Source organism: Anolis carolinensis, chromosome 3 (assembly GCF_035594765.1).
Source record: "Anolis carolinensis isolate JA03-04 chromosome 3, rAnoCar3.1.pri, whole genome shotgun sequence".
Classification (NCBI taxonomy): Eukaryota; Metazoa; Chordata; class Lepidosauria; order Squamata; family Dactyloidae; genus Anolis; species Anolis carolinensis.
Window position 1 is genome coordinate 109229902 of NC_085843.1, and position 25690 is coordinate 109255591.

At 37.3% G+C, this 25690-nt stretch overlaps 2 protein-coding genes across 6 annotated transcripts in view; one reads left to right on the top strand and one right to left on the bottom strand.

Annotated features, from left to right (window-relative positions):
• The window catches only part of ppp2r3b (protein phosphatase 2 regulatory subunit B''beta), a 62767-nt gene extending 57528 nt beyond the window's left edge, over positions 1-5239 (top strand). For all 3 annotated transcript variants that reach the window (XM_062975330.1, XM_062975331.1, XM_062975332.1), the window contains 4 exons: positions 1120-1295; positions 2096-2214; positions 2327-2433; positions 4127-5239. In XM_062975330.1, coding sequence (XP_062831400.1) covers positions 1120-1295; positions 2096-2214; positions 2327-2433; positions 4127-4271 — 547 coding nt within the window. In that variant the 3' untranslated portion in view covers positions 4272-5239. The remainder of the gene's footprint in view (positions 1-1119; positions 1296-2095; positions 2215-2326; positions 2434-4126) is intronic.
• A 1604-nt stretch (positions 5240-6843) lies between these two features.
• Positions 6844-25690, bottom strand: part of LOC100565959 (cohesin subunit SA-2) — a 74267-nt gene continuing 55420 nt past the window's right edge. For 2 of the 3 annotated variants that reach the window (XM_016992352.2, XM_062975328.1), the window contains exons 23-34: positions 23765-23852; positions 23188-23268; positions 21803-21895; positions 20537-20702; positions 19528-19679; positions 17805-17906; positions 14999-15228; positions 14769-14897; positions 13945-14135; positions 9439-9607; positions 8611-8683; positions 6844-7480 (exon numbers count right to left, since the gene is read on the bottom strand). In XM_016992352.2, coding sequence (XP_016847841.2) covers positions 7472-7480; positions 8611-8683; positions 9439-9607; positions 13945-14135; positions 14769-14897; positions 14999-15228; positions 17805-17906; positions 19528-19679; positions 20537-20702; positions 21803-21895; positions 23188-23268; positions 23765-23852 — 1483 coding nt within the window. In that variant the 3' untranslated portion in view covers positions 6844-7471. The remainder of the gene's footprint in view (positions 7481-8610; positions 8684-9438; positions 9608-13944; positions 14136-14768; positions 14898-14998; positions 15229-17804; positions 17907-19527; positions 19680-20536; positions 20703-21802; positions 21896-23187; positions 23269-23764; positions 23853-25690) is intronic. The other variant, XM_062975329.1, reaches the window with a different exon arrangement.

Here is a 25690-nt window from a genome sequence, read left to right on the forward strand (position 1 = left end):
ACACATTGCAGCATGCATGTCTGGTTCCTACCAAGGCAAATCCTATGAAAAACAACACCTCGCTGCAAATATTGCAACAATCTACAACTAGGACAGTGAAAACAAACCAACACTATGAACACAGGGAAAACAGGGCCAGCTAACACCATTCAACAAACGACAGCAAATGAAATAAAAAAAGGACCCAGAATTAAAAACCAAAAAACCCCCCGGACATTAAATAAACAACAACACTTTGAACACAGGGATATTCCACAGAGGAAACAATCAGGAAAAAAAATAAAATGTATACCAACAGGACAACAAATAAAAGGGGAACCATTTGAAAACAAGGGAATACAAGAAATGAAACAATCAGGGCCAGCTAACACCTCCAAACAAAGGATTCCCCCAGGGAGGAAGCAGTCAGACTTTTGAGGCTGCAAGGCCATAACATGCTACTCAAGGAGACTAATAACAGCATGCATACCTGCCGCACCGAGACAATTCACTGTATTCCACCTCACCAAACTAGGATACCCTTACGAAGAAAACAGCCAGGCTTTGCAGCTGCAGAGCTATTCACTGCTATTCCACCTGGCGAACAAACGAATCCAAAAAGCCACAGCAATGGGTGGCCAGGCACAGCTAGTCATTTTATAAGTATTCAGTTTATCCACTGTTGGTGCCATATAGATCATCTATTTATTAATTGAAGTTGTACACAGCAAGTTATACATACATAAGCAACATTGAGCAAGAGAGGAATAGATGGAGAATATGGCAGGTACATGTGGCCTCCCATTCCTTGGGTTAGCGAGAAATTCTTCACAGTCAGGCTTTGTGTCTCTAAATTCTTGGGCCTCGCAGAAAGCTGCAAGCCTTTCTAGTGCAGTTGCTTAGTAACCTACTGTCAGCCTTTTGGTGTTGAAGAAGTTAAAGGCTGTGCATACATATATGTAGTTAATATATACTGGGGGAAAAAAATTTTAACTTTTAATTTACAGAAGAGTTGCAGTGTTCCTTTTGTAGCCAAAGTGGGAATCCCATAGATCTCCATAGATTTCTCTCCCAACTTAGAGAATACAAAAATAGGATTTTTAAATGGGATTTTAACTTTTATTTTAAAATGTGTTGCAGTATTGAATACTGGTTCCGGTGCATGGACCTTGATGGGGATGGTGTTTTGTCGATGTATGAACTGCAATACTTTTATGAAGAGCAGTGCCAGAAACTGGACAATATGGCCATTGAGCCTTTGCCATTTGAAGACTGTCTTTGCCAGATGCTTGATCTTGTGAAGCCTGAGTATGAAGGTGATTGGCTCTTTTCCATCTTAGCCTCTCCATAGCAATTCTTTCACACTGACAGGAGATAACACAGCTATTGTATGTTCGCCATTTGTCTGCTGCATGCAGCTACCTTGGTTAAATTTTCAAATATAGTTGTCACGTTTTCAAGACAGAAATTTATCTGATATTTCTGCTTACTGGAAATTTTCAGTTATTAATCTTCCGTCTGTTCTGGATGATAGAAATATATGATTCAAAATCAATCAAAGATTTGGTAAAATACGAATATTACCTTTTCTCCTGATAGTGTAATGACTATATTTAGATTCCACATGAATTAATTTTTAAGAAACTATTCTGTTGTAACAACAAATTATTCCTAAGTAGAATTCACTATTCAGGCCTTCACAGAGGAGTCATTTAACATCAGCCAATGTTGCAGCATCACTGGTCGTCCTGCTACATATTAAAGTAAAATGCTTTCCAAAAAAGTAGCTATGTTCTTTTCTTGCAGCATAAAAACATGAAAATGGAATGTGGGAGTACCTTTAAGGCTCATTTTTATTTTAGCGTGAGTTTTCCTGGCTATAAATCTACTTCACCCTGCAATTAAGGTGAAGGAGATTTATATGCACAAAAGCTCACGTGAAAATAAAAACCAGCCAATCTTGAAAATGCTGCCATATTGTTTCCCTCCTTTCCTCTTTTTTATCTAGTGAAAAGAAAATGTATACGCCTTTTAATTTTTCCACATTATTTGCATTGCAGTCTAAAATAGGAATGCTTTGAACCCAGATATATTTTTGTTTCAATCTTATTTCCAGGGAAAATAACTCTCCGTGACTTAAAGAGATGTAAGATGGCAAATGTGTTCTTTGACACTTTTTTCAACATTGAGAAATATTTAGACCATGAGCAGAAGGATCAGTTTTCTATTCTAAGGGTAAGTGTGATAAGTACTTAACAAGATGCTGCTCATGAACATAATACCATAGTCAAATGATAAATTCGTTCCACCTTCTTCAGTTTTACAAGCATTGTGATCATGTTCACAGGGCAATGAAAATGAAAACCAAGAGATGTCCGATTGGGAGAGATATGCTGCTGAAGAGTACGATATCCTAGTAGCTGAGGAAGCAGCCAGCGACCAGTGGAATGACTGGTAAATATACAGGGGCCTGCATCTGTTTGTGGTCAGTCAGTCTAAAGAAAAGCCCCACAGTTCACTACTCTTTCTGATCAGTGACCAATGCAATGATGGACATTGCATCTGTTGAATTGCACATTGCCCACCAAACTCTCTTCTAGAAATTAGAATACTAATTGTCCCCTTTTGTAATTGTTTAAGTCAGTGGTTCTCAACCTGGGGTCCCCATATGTTTTTGACCTACAGCCCCCAGAAATCCAGCCAGTTTACCAGCTGTTAGGATTTCTGGGAGTTGAAGGCCAAAATCTGGGGACCCCAGGTTGAGAACCACTGGTTTAAGTGGTTATTGTTTTTACTGTTAATGTTGCCTACTCTTCATATAACAGAAAGATCCTTCTGGAGAAGCAGGAGAAAGGAGGCTGCTCTGGACCATATGTGTATCCTATGCAAGTTGTCCCCTCTGCTCGTCACACACCCTCATTGAACAAACTCTTTCCTCATAACCGCAAATCTCCATTTGAGTCATTTCTTTACAATAATCAATGGATCAAGGAATAACTGCATCAGAACTGGCTTTACCTTGGTATCCTGAGAGCAAAATTAGCCAGTTGTAGGTGCTAAGGTTGCTAATTGCAAACAGTAACCACACCATAGCAGTCCTTCCTCGATATGTGAAACACTGAGGGTGGGAAGCCATAATACTAGTATATACTGCTTGTATTAATCGGTTGGATAGTTTAAATGCAACAAGCAATTTGTCATAACTATTATTTCCAAAACCATTAAAAACCACATCCCTATGCAGAGCAGGCTTTATTAATATTCCACTTTACTAAAAAGGGTGGTTTTTCTATGTAGGTTAATACCATATTTTATCGCATAATAATAACCACCACATAATAGTCGTACCCCCATTTTGGAGGCGGCAAAATTGATATTTTTGTGTTCCTCGCATAATAGTCGCAGAGCCTTTTGAGGCTGTTTCCCCCTTCCTTCTTTGTCTGATGAAGGCAAGGCAATTGTATAAGTATGAAATGGAGATCCCTGGAACTTGAATCTTTCCTCCTTCCTCCAAAGAGCTCCATTTCAGATTTTGTAAAATGCCTTGCCTTTGGAGAAAGAAGGAAAGCAAGCGGGATCTTCCTCTCTCCAAGCAAGGCAATTAAAAAAAAAAAACGGAAACAGAGCTGTTTGTTTGAGACCTGACCATTCCTTCTCCTCCTCCTGTTTCAGAAGTGAGGCAGTATTTAAAAAAATGAACTGGAGAATCAAAGGCAGGTTCCACCCCTTTTGTGATTGAAAAAATGATAAGTGTGACTATTATGCAATGAAATACAGGTATTTAAAAATGTCTAATTGTGGGAGGCAGGAGTCATGTTAGGATTACGTTGTAAGGCGATTTGACAGATTCAGCTCCACTACATACAGTGGGACAGACATTTGCCTAAATATAGATAGATATGTCTCAAAGGTTTCTTTGGATAATAGTGTTACATGATAGAACAGCACAGACAGTCCTCCAAATGTTTTGCACTCCTTTACCATTAGCCATACTAGCTAGTTCAAAACAGAACGAATGATCCCTCAGCTGTGTTCTGAGAGTTTTCCTCCAGTTTTGTTATTACCTGACACTGAAGTAGTAAGCAGTAAACATACAGTATGTTTTCAGTAGTATCAACTTTTCATGTTAATTTTTACTTTCTTCTAGTTACGAAGCTGAGCTGAACCCTGGAGACCATCAAAAGACCAACGTTCTGAAATACCAGATGGAGAAACGGCCCTTCTTCGACATGCCTTCCCATTTGGCTGATGTTGACTTAGATGAATATGACTATGAAGATGATTTTGAATGAATTCTGATATTTCTACAAGGACTGTCTGCAGCAGGTCTGCCAGTAATCGACATAGTTCTTTGTGCTGCAAAATTAATATTTTAATCATTTAGCTATTTTGAAGAAAACAATAAATTTGTATGGAATGACACCTTTTTGTATTTATTAAGTAGACTGTTGCCTATAAAATAGGCTTTAAATTATTTGCAAATGGATTATACGTCTTTTAATGGATTACAATGTAGCCACCTTGTTGATTAAAATAAATTTGCTAGCTTTTAATTATTAGAATTTTGACTCTCACCATTAGCTGTACTAGAGAAGTCCTTGCTCTTTCAGTCTTCAAGCAGAACTAATAATTTTGCCAGAAATGAAAGAGAAAAATGTTGTAGCTTTGAATGGAGGTTAGTTCTGGTCACTTAAGTAAACTGTTGTTGGACTGCAAAATATATCCTGTCCTGAAACAAAATATATGTCACTGCCCTTTCAAATTTTATTCTTTCAGATTTCATTTTGTTCTTCTGACTCCCTTTACAAAATAGCTTTTATAGCTCGCACTTGACTGTAGTGAATATTGTACTTCATGTCAAGGGAATCAGTTTTTGAAAGTTGTGTACATTTTACTTGATCTGTGAAATGCACTAATCTTGCTATGGGCATTTAGCATATTTCTTCTTTGGTTAGCTAATGTCACATTCCACAAATATTCATACCATTGGTGTCAGCGCAGTTCTAAATTTTGATGCTTCACTAGCCTACCTAAGCTAGATGTTGCTGCTCCAGTATTTAAACAAGCATAAGGTTTGTAGTGCCTTATTATCCCAATGTTCACATGAGAAATTATATATTAAATGCTTAAGCAAAGTTCTTGATAATATATCTTCATGTGAGGCAAAAAAAGATGTAAGCTATTTTGTTTGCAGTGCAGATCTGTTTAAAGTGTTTAAAATATGTTGGTATTTTCAAATAAAGTTTTTTCATATATGTAATTCTTTAACAAATCCTTTTGCAAATTTGTTCTTGAAAATATTTTTGTGTACTCATAGAAACACAGAATTGGGAGGGACTGTAAGTGACATCAAATCCAATCGCCAATGAAGAAATAAATATCTAAAGCAGGGGTGTCAAACTCATCTTCATCAAGGGCCACATTAGCCTTATGGTTGCCTTCAAAGGGCCATTGAATCCATGGACTTTGTGGATACAGAGAGCCAATTATGATTTCTTTTACATAGTGGTTGGTGCTCTTTAATTTTTACCCCGTTTAACAACAACAACTATCACTTTTGTTATCCACCATGCAGATTGAGAATAATGGGAATAGCAACCCAACCACCCTTGTGGTTCTGAGGCTGGGAAAGAGTTAAAAACATGAGGCATCCTATCCATAAGCCTCTTATCTCAAGTTCAAAACCCATTCTCCTACAGAACTGCAGCCTTCCACATGGTATTATATCACAACTCCCATCAGCTCTAGTTATGATGTCTAATGATGTGGAATACAGGAGTTGTAGTCCAGCATCTGGAGGTCCATGTAAAATGATGTGGTACACTGGCTTCTGGGAGTTGGAGGCCCAAACACCTGGAGGGCCATTGATTGTCCAAGCCTAGTCTAAAGCAAGGGTGGCTGCCATTTTTCCACACTGGGATCTACCAGAGCATTTACCCTGTTTCCCCTAAAATAAGACATCCCCCGAAAGTAAGACCTAGCAAAGTTTTTGTTCGGAAGCATGCCCAACGAACAGAACACCAGAGCATGGAGGATCGGTAAATGTACGTACCATAAAGTGTTGTACATGGAAATATTGGTAGTAACAAAAAATCTTCATAGGATTCAGTTTGTCTGGTTATGCTGGTTTATGATGATAACTACTGTATAGTATATAATAAATGTTCATTTTTTTGTTCAACAATAAATGTGAATTCTTCTTCATGGAAAAATAAGACATCACCTGAAAATAAGACCTAGAGCATCTTTGGGAGCAAAAATTAATATAAGACACTGTCTTATTTTCGGGGAAACATGGTAGATATGCCTCAAGTGATGAAATGTCACTTTCAGCTACCATTATAGCTGATTTTTAAAACTATTTTGTTTAGGGAAGGGTTGTGGGGCTTTGTAAAGTCAGGAGATGCAAAAGCTACAGTCTGGGAGCTGTTTGGGGACAAAGAAGTCATCCTAAAATCAGCCTGATGGTTTTAAAAAATTAGGGACAGGGAAGGGCTTCAGGGACTGCCCATGAGAGGGATCCCAAGAGCCAAATAGATCCCACAGGTCAAACTTCGCCTTCTCCTGTTTTATAGCTTCTACTTTTGTTTTAGTTACATGAGTGAGATTCTTGCAGCTAAAACTAGGTCTGTGGAAAGTCAATGGAAATGCCACAACATAATTATTAATATTATTTACTTTATTATCCTACCTTTACTCTGATATAGGGATTCAATAGATGTGCATTTGGCATCCTCCACTCACTGAAAACCCCAAATGTTTATACGAGAATTATGCACAGCACCCTTTACCTTCATTTTTGGAACTTTTCTGCAGTCTTTTTCATTTTTTCTAGAAATAATAGCTTCAGAAACATAGCCAGACTCACTTATCACTTACTTTATTTTACAAACATCTGAATATAAAAGTATGAAACCAACAGCTGTTTTACAAGCTCTGCAGTGATGAACAGTGGATTCAGCAGACTTCTATTCCAATGTCAACATCATGATACACAAGGAAAGATATTAAATGAAAAGTAGAAATTATCCATTTTGATTTGTATCTATTTTTTTTTACCCACAAACACAAATATTTCCTCTTACCCTAAAATACTTCCCTGTGGGATGAAACCCATGCCTGTTTACTTTTTTACAGCTCTTCAATATAGCTTTTGTTTTATATGGACCTGACTGTCCACAGCAGGCTAATCAGATACTATCTGGTACATTTCCCTGTCTAAAAAGCTTAGTGTTTCACTTTGGAAAGAAAGTCTTTAACAAAAACAAACATGAAAATCATTTTTTTTACATGTGTACATAACACCAGCAAATACAGAAGCCATGTAACAACACTGGCTGATCACAACTGTGATCATTTTTACCACTTGTAAGTGGTGACTTCAACCATTCATTCCACGTTATGCTCTCAGCTAACTTGAGGAAACTAGGTATAGTCCATTGCACCTGTTTTCTCTTGCACATGGCGTCAGAGTATATGTCCAAGTGGATCCTCAGGTCTCCTATATAATAAACAAATGTAGAATAAGATACTCCACAGTCAAGAATAATACATATAGAGACATCCTTAAATATGCTTCTCAGTTAAATAGAATAGAGTTGATTCTACACGTAATTGGGTTGAAGATTGGAGACACATATGAATGTGAAAAATATCTCGGGGGCGACGAGGGGCCAGGGAGGGTTGATGGTGGGGCACCATCATCAGCACTGTGGTCCCCAGAGGACTCACTCATCCATCCTGCCTCTTTCTACACAAGCAGAAGGAAGGAGTCCATCCATTGGGAGGGGGGGGGGGGCAGAGTGTGAAAGAAAAGCAGCAAGGGGGAAGTGAATGGGCAGAATCAGGGAAGAGGAAGGAGAGTGCCTCTATTCCCCATGTGGCCACCATGGCATGCCCATCCTTTCCTCAGCCCCCTCCTGGAGTAGGTTGTAACCACATGTGGAACTGCTGAGTACAGTGGTGTTCCTACCACTGTACCCAGCAGTTCCACATGTAACCAACCTTCTTTTAATTATCATCCCCCCATCTTCCACCCTTCATCTCTTCATGACTTCTCATTTGCAAAGCAAGGCAAGTGGAGAGTTCCTAGAGGCGCTACCAGAAATGCTCAACATCCTCCGCCTACATGCTGCAGATGTTATCCAGTAGTCCAGTCTGCAGGGCATTGAAAACACTTCAGTTGGAGCCTAACCGGCAAATTATGTTTGGGGGGGGAGGGGGTCAGGTTACAGTCACTAATTGCAGATGTTACATTAAGTCCAGCTTATGATCTTCTAACTACTGAACAGAATGTCGCCTTGAATTATCAGTAATTTATTATCACTAAAATCTCTTTAATAATAAAAATGATCCAAAGAATGGTAAACAGTCACTAGCTTGACAAGTTTTTGAAATATACATTTTTTTCTCCTGGAAATACATGTAATAGTAGGAAGAAACTGCCGCAGCAGATTACACAATGCCCAGATTGCCAACGTTTTGCACAAAAAGCAAGAACAATGGAAACAAACAACAAAGTCCAATTTCATAGTTTTTTATTCTATCTATGTGCATTGCAATATCGGAATTCTTCCACCATCACTATACATTGCTTTAAAAATATTTGAAAGCTCCACATCACATCCTTACCTGGTCAGCCCCAGTAACATCAACATCCATATCTTCAGCTACAGAATTATCTTCTTTGACCACAGCCTGAGTACTATAATGAGAGGAGATATAGGATGGCTTAGAAAATGAATTATAATGATGTAAGATGGTTTAACAAGTCATTTAGAGAAATCCACTTGTGAAATTAAGACATTTTGGGTGGATAATGGCCACATCACAAGGGTGAGGTGGCATTCTTTCCATCCAGAAGGTCTCAAATTTCAACTTTAGCATTTCCTGTTAAACGGGCAAGCAGCAAACTGTTCAATAATGAGGTAACACTTGGGAAATTTCTACTGATTCAGTGGGTCTAGTTAAGTTGAAATTTCCAGAACAATTCAGTCCATTGTGACTTCCAAAACCATGCCAGGGATCTAGGACTTGTACAGAGGTTGTCTGCACTGGGAGTAATAGATGCCCAAGGGATATAAAGGCATTATTTGGAAATATCTATACTAATGAGCTCTGTTGTAACAACGACAACTTTGATTAAAGCGTTCTTGGACTACAGCTTGATGAAAATGGCAAGATTTCACAGTTAGAGGTGTTTTGTTTAGTGTGCTTAACCACATTATGTAATCCCTGAAATGCAAATCCAGAGGACTGACATTGCATTTATTTATGCACACAAACAACATTTAGGGAAGAAATAATGAATTGGTCCACTGTTGCTCATCTGCATTATAAGCTGAGGTGGTGCTACTTTTTCAATATGGAAATCTTTTACATCCACCATTTTCATATGTTCCACCAACCACAGAGAAGGTACATTTCCAGTTATAAAGATGATTCAAGCCTTCTTCTTACCTGTGTCTTCTACTCAGATTTGCAGAACCAAGTGATGGTATATTTTCTGGGTAACCACTTTCAAGAAATTTTAACCTCTTTCTTCCCCCAGAAGGGGTCTGAGATGGACTGTGAGAATCGGAGGGTTTTTTATTTACTTTTTCGGGGTGGCTGGGTTTGGCCCTTGATCCTGAAACGCAAAATGAATACTTCAGTTTTGTTTAACACCTGTAATTAGTGCAAAAGCCCAAGCACAGAAATGTGAGACTAAAATACTCATTCATATCACATTTCCTGAAACACAGCTGATATTAAAAATGAAAGAAGCATTTCTGCATTTGCATAGGGAAAGAACTGATTTCTTCATTTTAACTGCTGCTGCTTGCATCACACTGAAGATTATTGAGGCCCTGAGCTTCAGAAGAAGAAAACATGACAAACAATAGTTTTTTTTAAGGGAGTCAGAAAAGACCACAGAATTAAGGAGACAATTAGAGAAGGAATACAAAATTATTTAACAGAGAACTTAAAGGAGGATATATATAAAAGAGTTGTTTGGGATGCAGGGAAAACGGTAGTAAGAGGTTTATTAATTCAGAAAAATGCTATTTGGTTTAAAAGGAAAAACAAATTACAATAAGAAATTCTAAGATGAGAGACAAGAAAAGAGAATTAGAGAATACTGTAATAAGAAGGATAAGAATAAATAACAGCAAGAATTGACTAAATTACAACAGCAATATGATTTGTTACTCACAAATGAGTTAGAACAGAAGATTATGTATAACAAACATACATTTTTGAAAATGCAAACAAACCAGGAAAACTGTTAGCATGGCAACTGAGGGAACTTAGGAAAAAGAAGCTAATAGTAAAGTTAAGGAATAAAGGAGACATAATTACGGATATGCAACAAATTCAAAAGACATTTGAAAACTATTATAGAAATCTATATAAAAGTAATCAGATAGATAAAAAGAATATTAGTCAATATCTAGATGAAATGAATGTCACTAAGCTCACGAAGGAAATGAAAATAAAACTGGATAGGCAAATTACACAGGAGGAGCTGTTTAAGGCTATCACCAAAGCCAAAATAAATAAAACCCCAGGTCCAGATGGATTTTCTGCTTGGTATTTTAAGTCATACAAGAAAGAACTGGTCCCACATGGAATAGATTTTTGGACGCAGAGAAAGCCTTTGATAATGTCTGCTGGGAATTTATGAGAAAGGTACTAGAGTACTATGAAGTTGGTCAGCAATTTAAGAGAGCCATAGGTGCCATTTATTACAAAACAGAACTAAATTTAGAATAAATGGTCAATTATCAAAAGCATACAAAAAGGGACGAGACAAGGCTGCCCCCTTGTCGCCTTTAGTGTTTATTTGGATGCTAGAATTAGAATTAGAACATTAGAATTAGAAAAGATAGTGGCATGGAGTGAAAGGAGTGAAAATAAAAGGACATGAATTTAAAGTGAAGGTATACTTGGATGATATGGTATGAATTTTAGGGGATCCAATAAGGAGCATCAAAAAGTTAATGGAGACCATCAATAAGTATGGCAACATATTAGGATTTAAAAATTAATAAAGAGAAATCAGTGTTTTTAACTAAAAACCTATCCACAGGCAATATTGATAAATTGCAGAAATACAGAGTGCAAGGCAGTAACAAAAGTAAAGTACTTAGGACTATTGTTAACTGTTAAGAATAATAATTTATATCAAAATAATTATGAAAAAACTTGGAAGGAGGTTAAAAAAGACTTAGATGCAGAAGGTTCAATTAATCTGGATGGGAAGGACAGTGGTGATAAAAATGATGGTATTACGCAAAATGTTCTTATTCAAAAACTTGCCAATTATTAAAGGTATAAAGGTCTTTGAACAGTGGAGGAAATATATCGTTAAATTCATATAGGCCAACAAAAAGTCAGAATTGCGTATAAGAATTTAATAGATGCAAAAGATAGAGGGGGTTTAGCACTCCTGGACTTTAGATACTACTATGAAGTAGTAGGATTTAGCTGGTTAAAGGAAGGGATTAGACTCAAGAACCACACTTTACTTAACCTGAAGGACTATAATTTAAGATATGGATGGAATGCTTACTTATGATACGGAAAAGATAAGGTGAACAAATAATTAAACAGACATCCAATAAGATCTAGCCTCCTAAGGATCTGGAAGAGATATAAGGAAGGGATGGTATTAAAAACCACTCTATGGAAGCAGTAAGTAAAGTAAGGTAAGGTTTTCCTCTGACATGAAGTCTAGTTGTATCCGACTCTAGGGGTTGGTGCTCATCTCCATTTCTAAGCCGAAGCGCCAGCATTGTCCGTAGATACCTCCAAGCTCATGTAGCCGGCATAACTACATGGAGCGCCATTACCTTCCTGCTGGAGCGGTTGCTATTGATCTACTCACATTTGCATGTTTTCAGACTGGAAGCAGTACTTAGGCCAAAATCCAGTGAGGAAATAAGAACTTACAGGGAGTATGTAACTAAAGAAAAAGACCGATGGAAATTAAAACTGAGATATGAGATAGGGATGAGTGACTGGTTTTGTTACCATCACTACATGATCAATTTAGGAAAGTGGTTAGGATTTCATAACAGAAAATCGAAGTTGGAAGGTATTCTTGAGAAGGAGAATAAGGGCTTTGTTTCTAGATTTTATATATATATATATATATATATATATATATATATATATATATATATATATACACACACACACACACACACACACACACACACACACACACATACACACACACACACATATACATACACACACACACTAGAATACAATCTAGAGGACAACTCGCTATGATTTTCTGTGCTAAAGACCTAGGGGAAAATATTGACCTGGAGAATTGGGAGCATCTATGGAAAAGTGGATTTAAATCCTCAATAGCGGACTCCATTAAAGAAAATATGTATAAGATGTTTTACAGATGTTATAGAATGCCAGAGACAATAGCCAAAATGGATAAAACCCAGCTGGGGAATGCTGGTGGTACAAAATGCAGAAAAGCACATTCTTCCATGTGTGGTGAACCTGCAAAATGGTACAAGATTTTTTGAAAATCAAAATTATTAGAAAGTTAAGAAAAATCCAGAAATGTGCCTTTTAAGCGTATTTACAGAGAGAATTAGCAAAAGGGATGAGGAAATTTGTCGATACAGTTTTGTTGCAGCTAGACTGACAATAGCAAAATCATGGAAAGGTGAAAAAGAACTATCTAAAAAAGATTGGAGATAAAAGTGATTAGAATATATTCAAATGGCCAAGCTATCTAATGGTATCCAGGGAGGAAATAATGAAGAGCTTGTTAAAAAATGGAGGCTGACATTTGAATACATGGAAAGGAAGAAAAATGTGAACTTTAAAATAGCTACATGGGAAATTTATTAAAGTGGATATAAGGGTAGATTTTATGAGATATGGGACTCACAGTGAGTAGTGTCAGAAGTCATGGGCGGTAGGTGCACAGGTGGAGGGGTAGGAGGGGAAAGAGTGGACAGAATATTTCAATGTATTAGTTTGGGAGAACAACATATCTGTATTAGATGTATTTGACTATCTCTAGAAGTTTCCCCTTTTTATATTTGTATTCTATTAACTTCACTCAATATTTTTTTTTAAAAGCCTGTGTGTGTGTGTGTGTGTGTGTGTGTGTGTGTGTAGGTTGTGACATTCTGGCACTGTAAACAACCCATTTCCTTTTTTTAAAAAAAAAGTCTGATTTTGCAAATCAGACTGATATTAGGGAAAATGGTATCTACATGTGCTAAATACAAAGTAACATTTACAAAGGAGAATGTAACCTTAATTGTGTTAAAACAAAACCTTGAGTCCCAAACTGGAAAAAAGATGGAAGATTAAGGATGGGAGAAAGGAAGAAGAGAAGAACAAAACAGAAGATGGAGAACACCTAGTCATCGTCCCCAGTTGCACAACCATTTTTCCTTGGCACACTAACAATTGTGGAACCAGCTACAAAACTGACAAGACTGGAACTCATCCCGTGACTGTGTGTCCATGAATGGCAGAACAGCACTACTGAATGCTAGCCATTGGCATTCAGGACTGAAGTACAGATGGATAGCAGAATCGACTAAGAGCAAGAGTAACATCTCTGTAATCTTTCCTTAAAGGGAAAATATGTCAAACTCAAACTTTACTGATTATCACTTTGTGCATGAACACCACATATGCCATTACGGAAGAAAGTTGGAATAAGTATTTATTATAATAAATATGTTAAAGTTCTTAGTTTATTTTCTACCAAAAAGATAAATGTACGTGGAGGTGTATACCTTCAACCTGAGCTTTCCTTCATATAAAGATGGGGATGGAGAATCTAAAGAAAAGGTTAGAGTTGTTTTTTGTAAAAAGTTGTTTTGTTTTAACGGAGCAGCACTCTGTCAATGGTGATATCTAGGGGACAAGTCTATTCTCCTTGAGGGGGATGCTGTCATAAGTATCATCACACAAGAAATGGCAATACTGTACCTTCAGAAATTTTTCTTTTTAAAGCAAGTGTACTTGTAAGGTTAAGAGGTGGCCATTCATTTAAACTGCTGACCACAGAATTCTCTTCCTCTTCATTGGCCAGCAAAGAAGTTCTGTACCAGCCCAGTGAGTACCAGGAATCGCCTTTACAAAGTGCTGGCTCTGGTATATATCTCTGCAAATAACTATATCTAGATACAAACAGATATACACACATAATTGAAATATGCGAAGTTCTTTCCTGAGAAGAGGTTCTTCTATTTCATAACCAAAACAATAGATAAACAAATAACGCCAAAACATCATTTAGAGGAGGGGAAATCTGTTCAGAAAACTCAGATTGGCTCTACACTGCCATATAAAATGTAAATTATCTACTTTGAACTGTGAGTGTAGGCTCACATAATCCAGTTCAAAGCAGATAATATGGATTATCTGCTTTGATAATCTGGATTATATATCTGATCTAGCCTCAGGCAGACAAATTATAGTATAGCTGCACTGCTGCAGCAGTTTCCAAACTGCTACATATCCGAGGGTACATATTCTAAGACAAAGATTGGCTACAACACTCCCTTCTTATATTCCTCAATACCACAACACACTGCATAAAATACACATTTTTCATCTTGTGTATTCTGAATCTATTTTATATATGCACTCTAAAAGTTATAGCCCTTTCACTATTCACAGTTCTCTTTCCATCCTCATATTTTAAACAAAATATTTAACTTTCCTACCACAAAGATTTCTCTGACACTCCAGCTAGCACTCATTTCCCACAAGCATTTCCCACAAGCAATGTTCATCCACATCAAACTTACACAAGTCTTTTGTCAGGCTTTAGAAGCTTATTGGAGAATTCACTTAGTATGACCAAGAAGTTCAAGTTGGGAGGCAGGGATTTCTCTTCTGTTGTAGCTGCCCCTTGGAAAGCAAATTCAATACCTTCTCTTTTGGCAAAAATCAAGAATAAAAAGAGAGTAGACAGGTTTTACTACAAGGGTGCCACAAAAACAGAAGGCCAAAAGATAATACAGACTTGAGTACATACTTGTGTATCATGGCTACTGACTCTCGACTTTTCACCTGGTCCCAGCCGAAAGTCAAAGAAAACCGCCGTGCAAGTTCTTTAATGTTGACGAAGGAAACAGAGAAGACATCCATGCTGGTGATGCTGCTGGCGCTGTCGTCTTGACTTTCAACATACTTCTGAAACAGCTGCAGACCACAGGTATTAACATAAAACTTTCCAGGCGATACAAAAGCCCTGGGGGGGCATACCTGCCATACAACCGACACATTCCTTGCTCAGGATGCATTTAAGCATTAATTTATCCAATAATCTGATTATCGCTTTTAAGAATCCTACCAAGCTGAACAAGCACTTCAACAATGTAAATGGCAATCAATGGGAGGGAAGAGCAGAATGTGTACAAGACACAACAGATGCACAGATAACATATTTAAATTTCCAGATGCTACAAGTTTATTGAGTCAAAAGAATTGACTAATTTCACTGTAAAACATGGCTTCTGTAACCTGCTCCAATTAATAGTATGGCTGCAGCTCTTGATACCAATTGAAATTTCCAAATACTCTTCAAAGGCAATCTCATGTATACTTCATACAGTAATCCAGCTGGGATATAACTAAGACATGTGTCACTGTGGCCAGATCTGACTTCTCAAGAAAAGGGCACATGTGGGTGCACAAGGTTTAATTGTTCACAAACACTCCTAGCTATTGCTAGAATATAGAAGAAAGGCAAACTCTATTTTTCTGCACGGAATGACTGGATGGTTTATATGCATGCTTTCAATTGCAAACTTTCAAGGTCAAACTGTAGCCAAACTGGGCTGGTTGCCTATGTGATATCTAAACACAGGCTCCTGACTATATGAACAAAGCACAGTTCAGAAAACACAGCTGAGCCCTCTTGGTATCACATTTCAGGGGCTATGCCATGTTCTTCCTAAGCTCCAAACCAATATGAGTAAAATTAAAAGGGATTCTCATGTCTGCTATCCTAAGGGATGTGTCCTAAAGCTGCAAGAGTGACCTGGAAGCTTCCAACACATTCCTTGGAACACGCTAGCCAAGGAAACTGTTTGATTGTGGAAAGTAAACACTAAACTCAATGAAGCTCAACTCAGTCCTGTGGTACAACAATGCTTTAAAAGCCTGGTAAACCTGTGTCAGGGGTACAGCACTTCAGGCTACATAAAAGATCTCACATGATTGAACAACTCTCCGTATATTAAAGCAGCATGTCACTATGACAGCTAGCCTAGAACACTGTCCTGGAAATGGAGAAAATATCATATTTACTTGAATTTAATACTCACCTTTTTTGGCTTAATGACTTTACCAAAATTGGGGTGTGCATACTAATCTTATTACTGAGCCAAACCTGCTTCAGGAGGTGAACCTGGAGCTCCTATTTGAGGGACGTCATCTCTAATGTCCAGGGCTCAATGTTATGCAGTCCTGGAATTTGTACTTTGGTGAGGCACCCACAATCTTTGGCAGAGAAGGCTCAAACCTTGTCAAACTACAGCCCCCAGGATTCCATAGTACTGAACCAAGGCAATGAAAGTGGATTCATTCTACAGCATAGATGCACCTCTAGGTTTTCTTTTCCATTTCTGGAAGCTGTGGTGTTCTAACACAATTGTTTATAATGAAGGATTTTTAAGCAGACAGCAATGCACACCTTTTTTGGTCAAATTACAAAGAGCATACCTTTTGCCGCTATGCATTACATTTGGCAGCAAATACTTTTTTTGGTTTCAGGGTTTTGAAAATTCAGGCGCGCATCACATTTAATGGTGCATAAGACTTGAATAAATATGGGTATTCATGGAGAGTAGGACCGCTTCATTCATTTTGTACAAGAGGTCCACATTTGAAGTTTGAAGTGGTATTGCCCGGAGATACAAGAAAGCCAAAGACAGGTTAGGAAGTTGATGTTTAAAATATAATGACTACAAGCAGAATCGACAATGTTGGGCAAGGTGGCAATTGAAGTTTTTATTCATTTATTATTCATTAAGGTATTTAGATCTCTCTCAATATTAAAAGATCATAGGGCAGGGCGCAGCATGGGCAAAAGAACAACTGAAACAATATAAAAGCAATGCAGCCAGTCCTCTATAGCTGTTGGAGTTAGGGGCACAGAGCCTCCATGAAAGTGAAGAAACCACAATAAAAAAATATTATTTAACCCAAAAGAACACTTTCCTAGGAATCTCTACGTCCTCTAACATAACCCCATGGGCAATTCCGAGTAGACGTTGGCCATAGAGTCACACTGGAGGACCTAGAAATTCCTAAAGAGAACACATTAATCAAATCTGTGAAAAATCAAATCTGCAAAGAGTAAAAAGCTGCAAATTAGGATAATTGATTGTATACGAATTTTAAAATGACTGAAGTCAATTTAAATGGTGGTGCTTAGCCATAGCAATTAGCTATGCTAATGTCTGCCACCTGGAGAGATAAGATAATAAAATAATTCAAATTGGTGATGCAGTAAGGCTTAGAGTCAGTGCTGCCCAGAATAGACCATAGATTGTATGCAAACAAGAGAAAGTTTTGACCTCCTGGACCAACTTCATTCACCCAGAGAACCCTATGGTAGACAAGTAGCTAGACTGGCAAATATGGTCTCTCTTTGCCTGAAGGGAACATAACTATAGCAGGTGCAGCAGAAACCTCCACCAGCTTAAGCTCACCCATTTGACGTGCTTCCTTTTGCAGAACAATGGATTTAGATTCCCTCAATCTTTTTATGTCATGTTTTCTATCAATATCTTTTAAAAGGTTATCAAAAGACTAAAAGGCAGTAATATTCTCACCTGTTGCAAGCAGAGTATCACAGTTTTTGCACTCCGAATTTTGTCATTGTGTCTTGACCGGCTCAAGGTTTCTTTAATTATATCTCCAAAGTCATTATATGTCTGTTGAAAGGCAAGAGGAAGCAGCTCTTTTATATCAATCGATATCAGTATGAGGGGAATTAAAAAATCAAGTGTTTCTAAAATACATATATAATATTATTTACAACTTACAGAGAAGAACTTTTTACAACAGAATCTCATACATATACATATACATATACATATATATATAGGATTTAGATATACAGTAGAGTCTCACTTATCCAACATAAACGGGCCGACAGAACGTTGGATAAGCGAATATGTTGGATAACAAGGAGAGATTAAGGAGAAGCCTTTTAAACACCAAATTAAGTTATGATTTTACAAAGTAAGCACCAAAACATCATGTTCTACAACAAATTTGACAGAAAAAGTAGTTCAATATGCAGTAATACAACGTAGTAATTGCTGTATTTATGAATTTAGCACCAAAATATCATGATGTATTGAAAACATTGACTACAAAAATGCGTTGGATAATCCAGAATGTTGGATAAGCGAATGTTGGATAAGTGAGACTCTACTGTATCTATCTATCTAGCTGCAAGATTGCAATGTTGGGTTCTTTGAAATATGGTAAAGGTAAAACGTAAAGGTTTCCCCTGACGTTAAGTCCAGTCATGTCTGACTCTGGGGGTTGGTGCTCATCTCCATTTCTAAGCCGAAGAGCCAGCGTTGTCCATAGACACCTCCAAGGTTATGTGGCCGGCATGACTGCATGGAGCGCCGTTACCTTCCTGCCAGAGTGCTACCTATTGATCTACTCACATTGGCATGTTTTCGAACTGCTAGGTTGGCAGGAGCTAACAGCGGCTGCTCACGCCGCTCCCGGGGTTTGAACCTGGGACCTTTCGGTCTCCAGCTCAGTGCTTTAATGCACTTCGCCACCAGGGCTCCACATACTGTAATTTCATTTACTAGTACATTCATGCCTAACACATTTAATGGGAAATCCATTTTACTCAGTTTTATACATAAAACATACAGTATTTCTAAGCAATAGTGCTTAGGATCATAACTTGCAAGCAACCAAAAGGAAAGAAAAAAAAACAACTACCAGGCTTATCTTGCCTAGCTTCAAAAATATTAGAAGACTGACCTCTCAATGCTTCTACTCGTGCAATTTAAGAAAAAAGAAAGAAATAAAACAAGGAATCTACTCCCTTTGCACAAACATAAGCAAGAAAAAAAATGTCTGGCTTGTTTTAAAATAGTCTAAGTATGCTCTGCACTGCCCTCCCAGACATAGGCCTGAAAACAAATCCAAAGTAAACAAAGAACTACCAGAGTGATTTTGATGCCCATGGGCAGTACAAATATTCTCTCGATTCAATATACTGAAAACAGCTGGACTGGCAGCTGAATCTTATTTTGACATTGTCCATGTACCAGGTATAGTAAACATAGCATCCTCCATCACAATTTGTAGCAACAACTCAAGAACGAGTTGTGTGGCACACCCAGCATTGCAAAATCAATGACACTATAAAAACGATGGAATATATAGACTATACCCATCATGACACATACATCACACTGGCTTGAATAACTCCATCTTTATGAGACTGGGAAAACAAAAAGTCTACACAGTTCAACTTTATGGGTTTGGAAGACATCTTCCAGAGAATTAGTCAATTACCTTCATATAATGCTTATAGATTTCAGCAGCTGAGGTCATCTCAACCACATTATAAATTATTAACTTGCAGTAAGCAGCAAGTAGACATCGCTTCAGATGTAAGGCATCCAGTTTCTGGCTTTCTTTTTTCCGGTCCTCCTCTTCTGTCAAGTCTATGGCAAGAAACATGAACACCTAAATATCCAGTCAGACTTCTAAACCACAGCTGCCATATCACCTTTATGTATTTCTTTACCCTTGCAACAGTTAAGATCTGTTTCGTCTTCAGGCACCATGACAGTACCAGCTACTTACCTACTTTACACAGATTTCCACCACGAAAAACAAGATATATGAGGCTAGCAAAGAGGCACAGATGAGTATCAGATTTCAAAAATTCTCATAAGGCCAAGACTAAAAGTTAATCACATGGATATATTTTTTAAATTAGGTCTTGCAACAGGCTACCTTTTCCATACTAAATACTAGGAATATAGTTTGTGAGCGGAAGAATTCCTGTTAGTAAATATACCCCACAACACAAGATACTTTTCTTGAGCAAGTCCTCCATCTTCAGTATCAATTTTTTCACTAGATTTTAACCACATGCCTGGTGATAACACATTTAAATGAATCTTTTCCCTTAGGAAACAACAAATAGCAGGACAGTTGGACAGTACATTTGATGGTCATAGTTTTGGGTTGTGGTTTGTTTCAAAAATGGGCACTAGACATCTATTTTATACCACTGGACTTTATTAATGCTGATATTCTGTTTTTTATCATAACCATTTTGAGAGGGCTTCATGCACTAAAAATACTGCCTAAAATCTCTTAAATACATTAAATTAAAACACACTGCATGAGATCAATGACCCCTAATTTCATTAATCAGTTTGTTGTTTCAGACCTTTACTCGATCAACAATATGTTTATATCACTCCACTATTATGGCTGATTATTAAATGGGAGCAACAAATATTGTTGGCTCAGCAACTTTTTTACTTACATGCAGAAAAAAATAACTAACCTTTGGTCTCTTCCTCCTCATCTGTGAAAACGTGATCCTGAATAAATATTATCATTTTTGTCTGAAGAGATGAACTGGGAAGGTAGTCCAGTGACTCAACAGTTTCATCATCACTTGAATCTTGATGACTTACAATCATAAGTAAATCACAGAGTATTGCAAAACCCTGTAACAACAGACAGCTATAAAAATGTGGGCATTACAGAAAAATGTACCACATGAGCAATATTTTCCCCCTCTGGTATACATATCCAGAACCCAATCCATTCTTTGCCTTATCAGGATCCTCCTGGAGAAAGATAAGATCATTCTAGATCATCAAATATACATATGTATATGTTGATGTCATGTATAAATCGAGGGCAGGTTTTGGGGCCAAAATTATGTATTTAACTATGACCCATGGATAAGTCAAGGGTAAAGTAAGGGCACATAACCAACAAATCTTCTCCTATCCTTTTAAAATGCATAGAATGAACATACTTAGGAAGAGCTATAGAAAATGACAGGATCTATTTATCTGAAGGGTTACAATTGGGGGAGGGAATAATAATAATGTACCCGCCTCTCCTTGTGTCTCGAGGTGGGGTACAGCATGATAAAACAGAACACTATTGAAATATATATAACAAATATAAACATGTAAAATGCATATTAAAATAACCAATAAAATGCAGGTTAACATTCACAATTTAAAATTGACTGGACAGATTGCATTGCTGATCTTAAAATGTCTACATTTATACAAACACATATTGAACAGAGAATGTCAGATCTAAGTCATTAAGGGGGCTTTGGGAACTGACTGGGATTCCAGGTTGGAATCAGTTTTCTTCCTGTCTGGGTCTAACCACTGCCTCGCAATAGTTCACATGCATCATTTTGTTGTAATCCTTGCAGCATCCCTGTACAGTACATCATAAAAAGCACTGTATCGAGGTGACAGAGGGAATTGAAGCTGAGAGAAATGCTTTGCTCAAGGCCAGCTAATGAATAAGCTCTTTATTTGCTATATTGCAGCAACAGTGAGATGCCATACCGTAAGAATTCCAGGTAGAGAGGTCCCACTGAGTTATTGGGATTCACTATTGATATTTTTATTTCTGCCAAACATCCCAATGTACGTATCTCTATTTGTATAGAGATAAGAGTCTTCAAAATGGGCAGAGAGAGAAAGGGTTTTTTTATATATGTACATTATAGCTGTCATTAACATAAAGACAGAATATACCCCTAAATAAAAAGGTTGAACTGTAGGATTCTTACCTTTTCACGTAACTCTCTGTTGTCATGGCTGAGATAGCATGTGCAAATATGGCAGAGATGCTTCAAGCGTGTTTTCAAATCTGAGACATTTTCCTTATGGGAAAAACATATTTTTAAACCTTCATTGAATTATTATTATTATTATTATTATTAAACTAATGTTAATAATAGGAATGTTTCTCAAAAGTAAGATACAAGGTTCCATCTACAAGTTTTCTAGATGTGTGTTGATTACTAGTCCATGAAATTGGGAAGACCTTTATTAGCAGTGATGGGAGCAAGGAGCTAGCCTAAATGACAAATAAAACTTATGTTAGACTGCTTAGCTGTCATTTATATTTGGGAAGAATCAAGAGTTTTCAGCCAATATATGCAGATATTCACATTTTGTGAAACAATTGGGACATGGAAATAAAGGGGAACGTTGAAAGAAGGGGCAGTGAACAGATTACTCCATCATCCCATACATTATTACCTGAAAATACCATCTAAAATTGTCTTTCCATCAGGAAGGTTCAAAGGTAACATTTGCAGAGAGAACTGCAAATTAGGAAAAAAATTAAAATGTTCTTCTCACATGCTGAGTTTCCTTTTCACCAGCCCTACCCCAACTCACACATTATTGTTAGAAGAAAACAAGGATTGAGAGAGATTAAATATTTCCCACTCCTTAGTTGCATTTCTAAGATTCTAAATTGTGGATCAAAACCAATGCAGATTTTAAACAATAAAAAAGCCAAAAAGCAAACAAGCACTTTGATCTGAATTTGTTTCTGATGTGGCTACCACTACTGCCACATCATATATCTTCATATTATAATAATTAGCTTTAAAATGGTGACAAATATTATTCAAATCCATACATCTGGAAGATTTTCACTCTCTGCCTTGCTGACAATTCATCATCTAGATGGGGATAGGAAACACAGGTCCTATTCCACCCATCTTTGTTCTGCACCAAACCACATGAATTTCCCAGGATTTTCTTAGGCAAGGAAAACTCATGATGCACTTTTGCCAATTCTGAAATATAGCCTCCAGGACCTGGTATTCCTTGGCAAGCTTTCATCCAAATATTTACAACCACAGAAAAGCCTGTTTTGTATGGTACCCATCCATTTCACAACATGTGAAGCATGTATATTTAAACCATTCACATGTAACTGAAGCATTCTCCCAACTTTTGATAAATCAGAATATTATTGTCACAAGTAAGAGCCACAGAAGCCCAAACAACATGCTTCCGATACAACATATGGAATAGTAGATTACAGATTTTACACAAAGGTCATCCAAGATTGCCAAACAATCATTTATTCTCTGCTACATCAAAACTCGCTGGCAAAAAAAAACATACAAAAACTATAATTGCCCTTGGGCCTAACCTTAGGAGGTGTGTCCTCTACCACAGAAGTGAGCTGCCAGAGTAGTGCAAAATAAGCACATTGTAATGCGGGCAAAACAACCTGCAAAATAAAAGCAAGAAATTAATTACATCGTCATGATTTCTGAAATTTGTCATGGACATCTCCCCACAATAAAAGATCAAATTTCCAGCCACAATGATTAATGGCAGGTGATGCTACCAATTGCGATAGTCAAGACAGATATGTCCTCCAGTACTGTAGTACTAGCTGTTGCTGGTGAACATAAGTAAGACAGTGCTACTGTCTGCCACATTCTGAATGCATTTGTCTAATACCATAGGCATTAATGAGACATCATGACAACAAAATGCTAAACTATACAGGCCTTTTGTCTAAGCTATCATGGATACTTTATGCTATAAAGTATAAAATGTAACTTCTTTTACTGAATTTAATTTAGTCGTCTGAAATTTTAACAGAAAGGTATTATTGCGGTGCTTTCTGACCAAGGAGAATGCTCAAATTAGAACCTAATATGCATCATGCACTCACTTAGAGAGCTAAAATTTCAGCACAGCAATATTACTAAAGTTACCTGAAGAGGTAAAGAGCCATGTTCCAATTCAAATACAAGCAGTTTAATCATCTTGTCATAGAGATTCCATTTAGAAAGATCATGGGCACTACAAGTCCAAAAGGAGATAAAGTATGATCCTATTAGATAGATGTGAACAAATAACTTCCACAAAATTATAAGGCAGCTTATTCTCAATACTTCATTTTCACACGCCCCCATATTCTCCAGAATAAATCTTTACAGTGAAATACAATATATAAATGGACACTACATATTTTAATTACTTCTTTCAGTAAAGCAAATGGAAAATTACAAAACTGACTAGAGCTTGAAAACTTACTTTTTGGACAACAACTCCCCAAAAGCCAAATAAAGTAACTTTTATAAACTTTGATTTTTAACTAGCTTTAATGCAGGCTCCCAACCATGTTGGGCCAAGGATTTGCTGGCCAAGGATAATGGGAGTTGTAGTCTAAGAGGTGGATGCTAGATTACAACAGGCCACACTACTTAACAGCAAAGACATAATAATAATAATAATAATAATAATAATAATAATAATAATAACTCAGCCGCTATCAGGACCTCAAGATTGAACTTCAAAGACTCTGGCAGAAACCAGTACACGTGGTCCCGGTGGTGATCGGCACATTGGGTGCCGTCCCAAAAGATCTCAGCCAGCATTTGGAAATAATAGACATTGACAAAATTAAGATCTGCCAACTGCAAAAGGCTACCCTACTGGGATCTGCACGCATCATCCGAAAATACATCACACAGTCCTAGACACTTGGGAAGTGTTCGACTTGTGATTTTGTGATACGAAATCCAGCATATCTATCTTGTTTGCTGTGTCATACAATGTTGTTGTGTCATTAATAATAATAATAATAATAATAATAATAATAATAATAAACAACTTTATTTGTACCCTGCCACCATCTCCCAGAGGGACTCGGGGAGGCTCACAGAACACTCAAGGTTTAACATGCAAGATACAAAAATGCAAAAACAAAACATGAACATTATAAACAACCAACTTAACATCACAATATCACAATACCCCTAATTAAAACAGTAAAATACAGTGATTGTTGCAAGTAAATGATCTCAGACTAGTAAAGTGTTTGATGGAGAATCTAAAGGAGGTCCTCATTTGTATTTGAAAAGGATCTAAATATGAGCAAAGGCCGGTTGGAAAATCCATGTCTTTAATTGTGTGCAGAAGGCTTGGAGGGTGGGGGCTTGCCTGATCTCCCCGGGAGACTTGTATCAGTACTAAGAAAAAAAATTAAAATCTTTGGCACAATCTCTTGTACCAAAAATCTGAGCAAGATTTGTGAGTCAATTGTCTTTCTCACTACTTCTACATATCATTCTTGAGCATCCAAAGAGGAAATCTCATCCCAACAGAATGATAATAAAATGTTAAGAGAGATTCAACTGTGGTGCTGTAACAATCCCTTGACCTCTAAAAATATGTAACTAATAAATTCCTGTTCTTTCCAAATGCTTAATATTCCATCTGAATCCGTTAGATACTTCAAGCTTTAAAAAAAGGGAACAAAAGGAGTAGAGCTATAGCCAGAAAAAAATTTCAGGGGGGGTTGATTTTTTTTTTTTTTTTAGCAAATCATGAAGAGTAGTAGTTCCATAACGCAAAATAATTTAGAAATCAGGCTCCATCGATAAACTTCAGTGGACACTCATAGGGATTTGGTTAACCAGTGAAAATTCATGAGTAAGCCTGAAAATTTGGGGGAGGGGTTGAACCCCTAACCCCCCCCCCCCAACTACAGCCCTGAAATGGAATAAGTCTCATGAGTAGGTGGAAGTACTTGGATACACCAGTCTACAGTCCTAAACATACTTCAAAAACGAATCCCTCCAAAAACAAAATCATACCAATAAGATAACGATGCCAGCATTATGATGCAAAGGGGG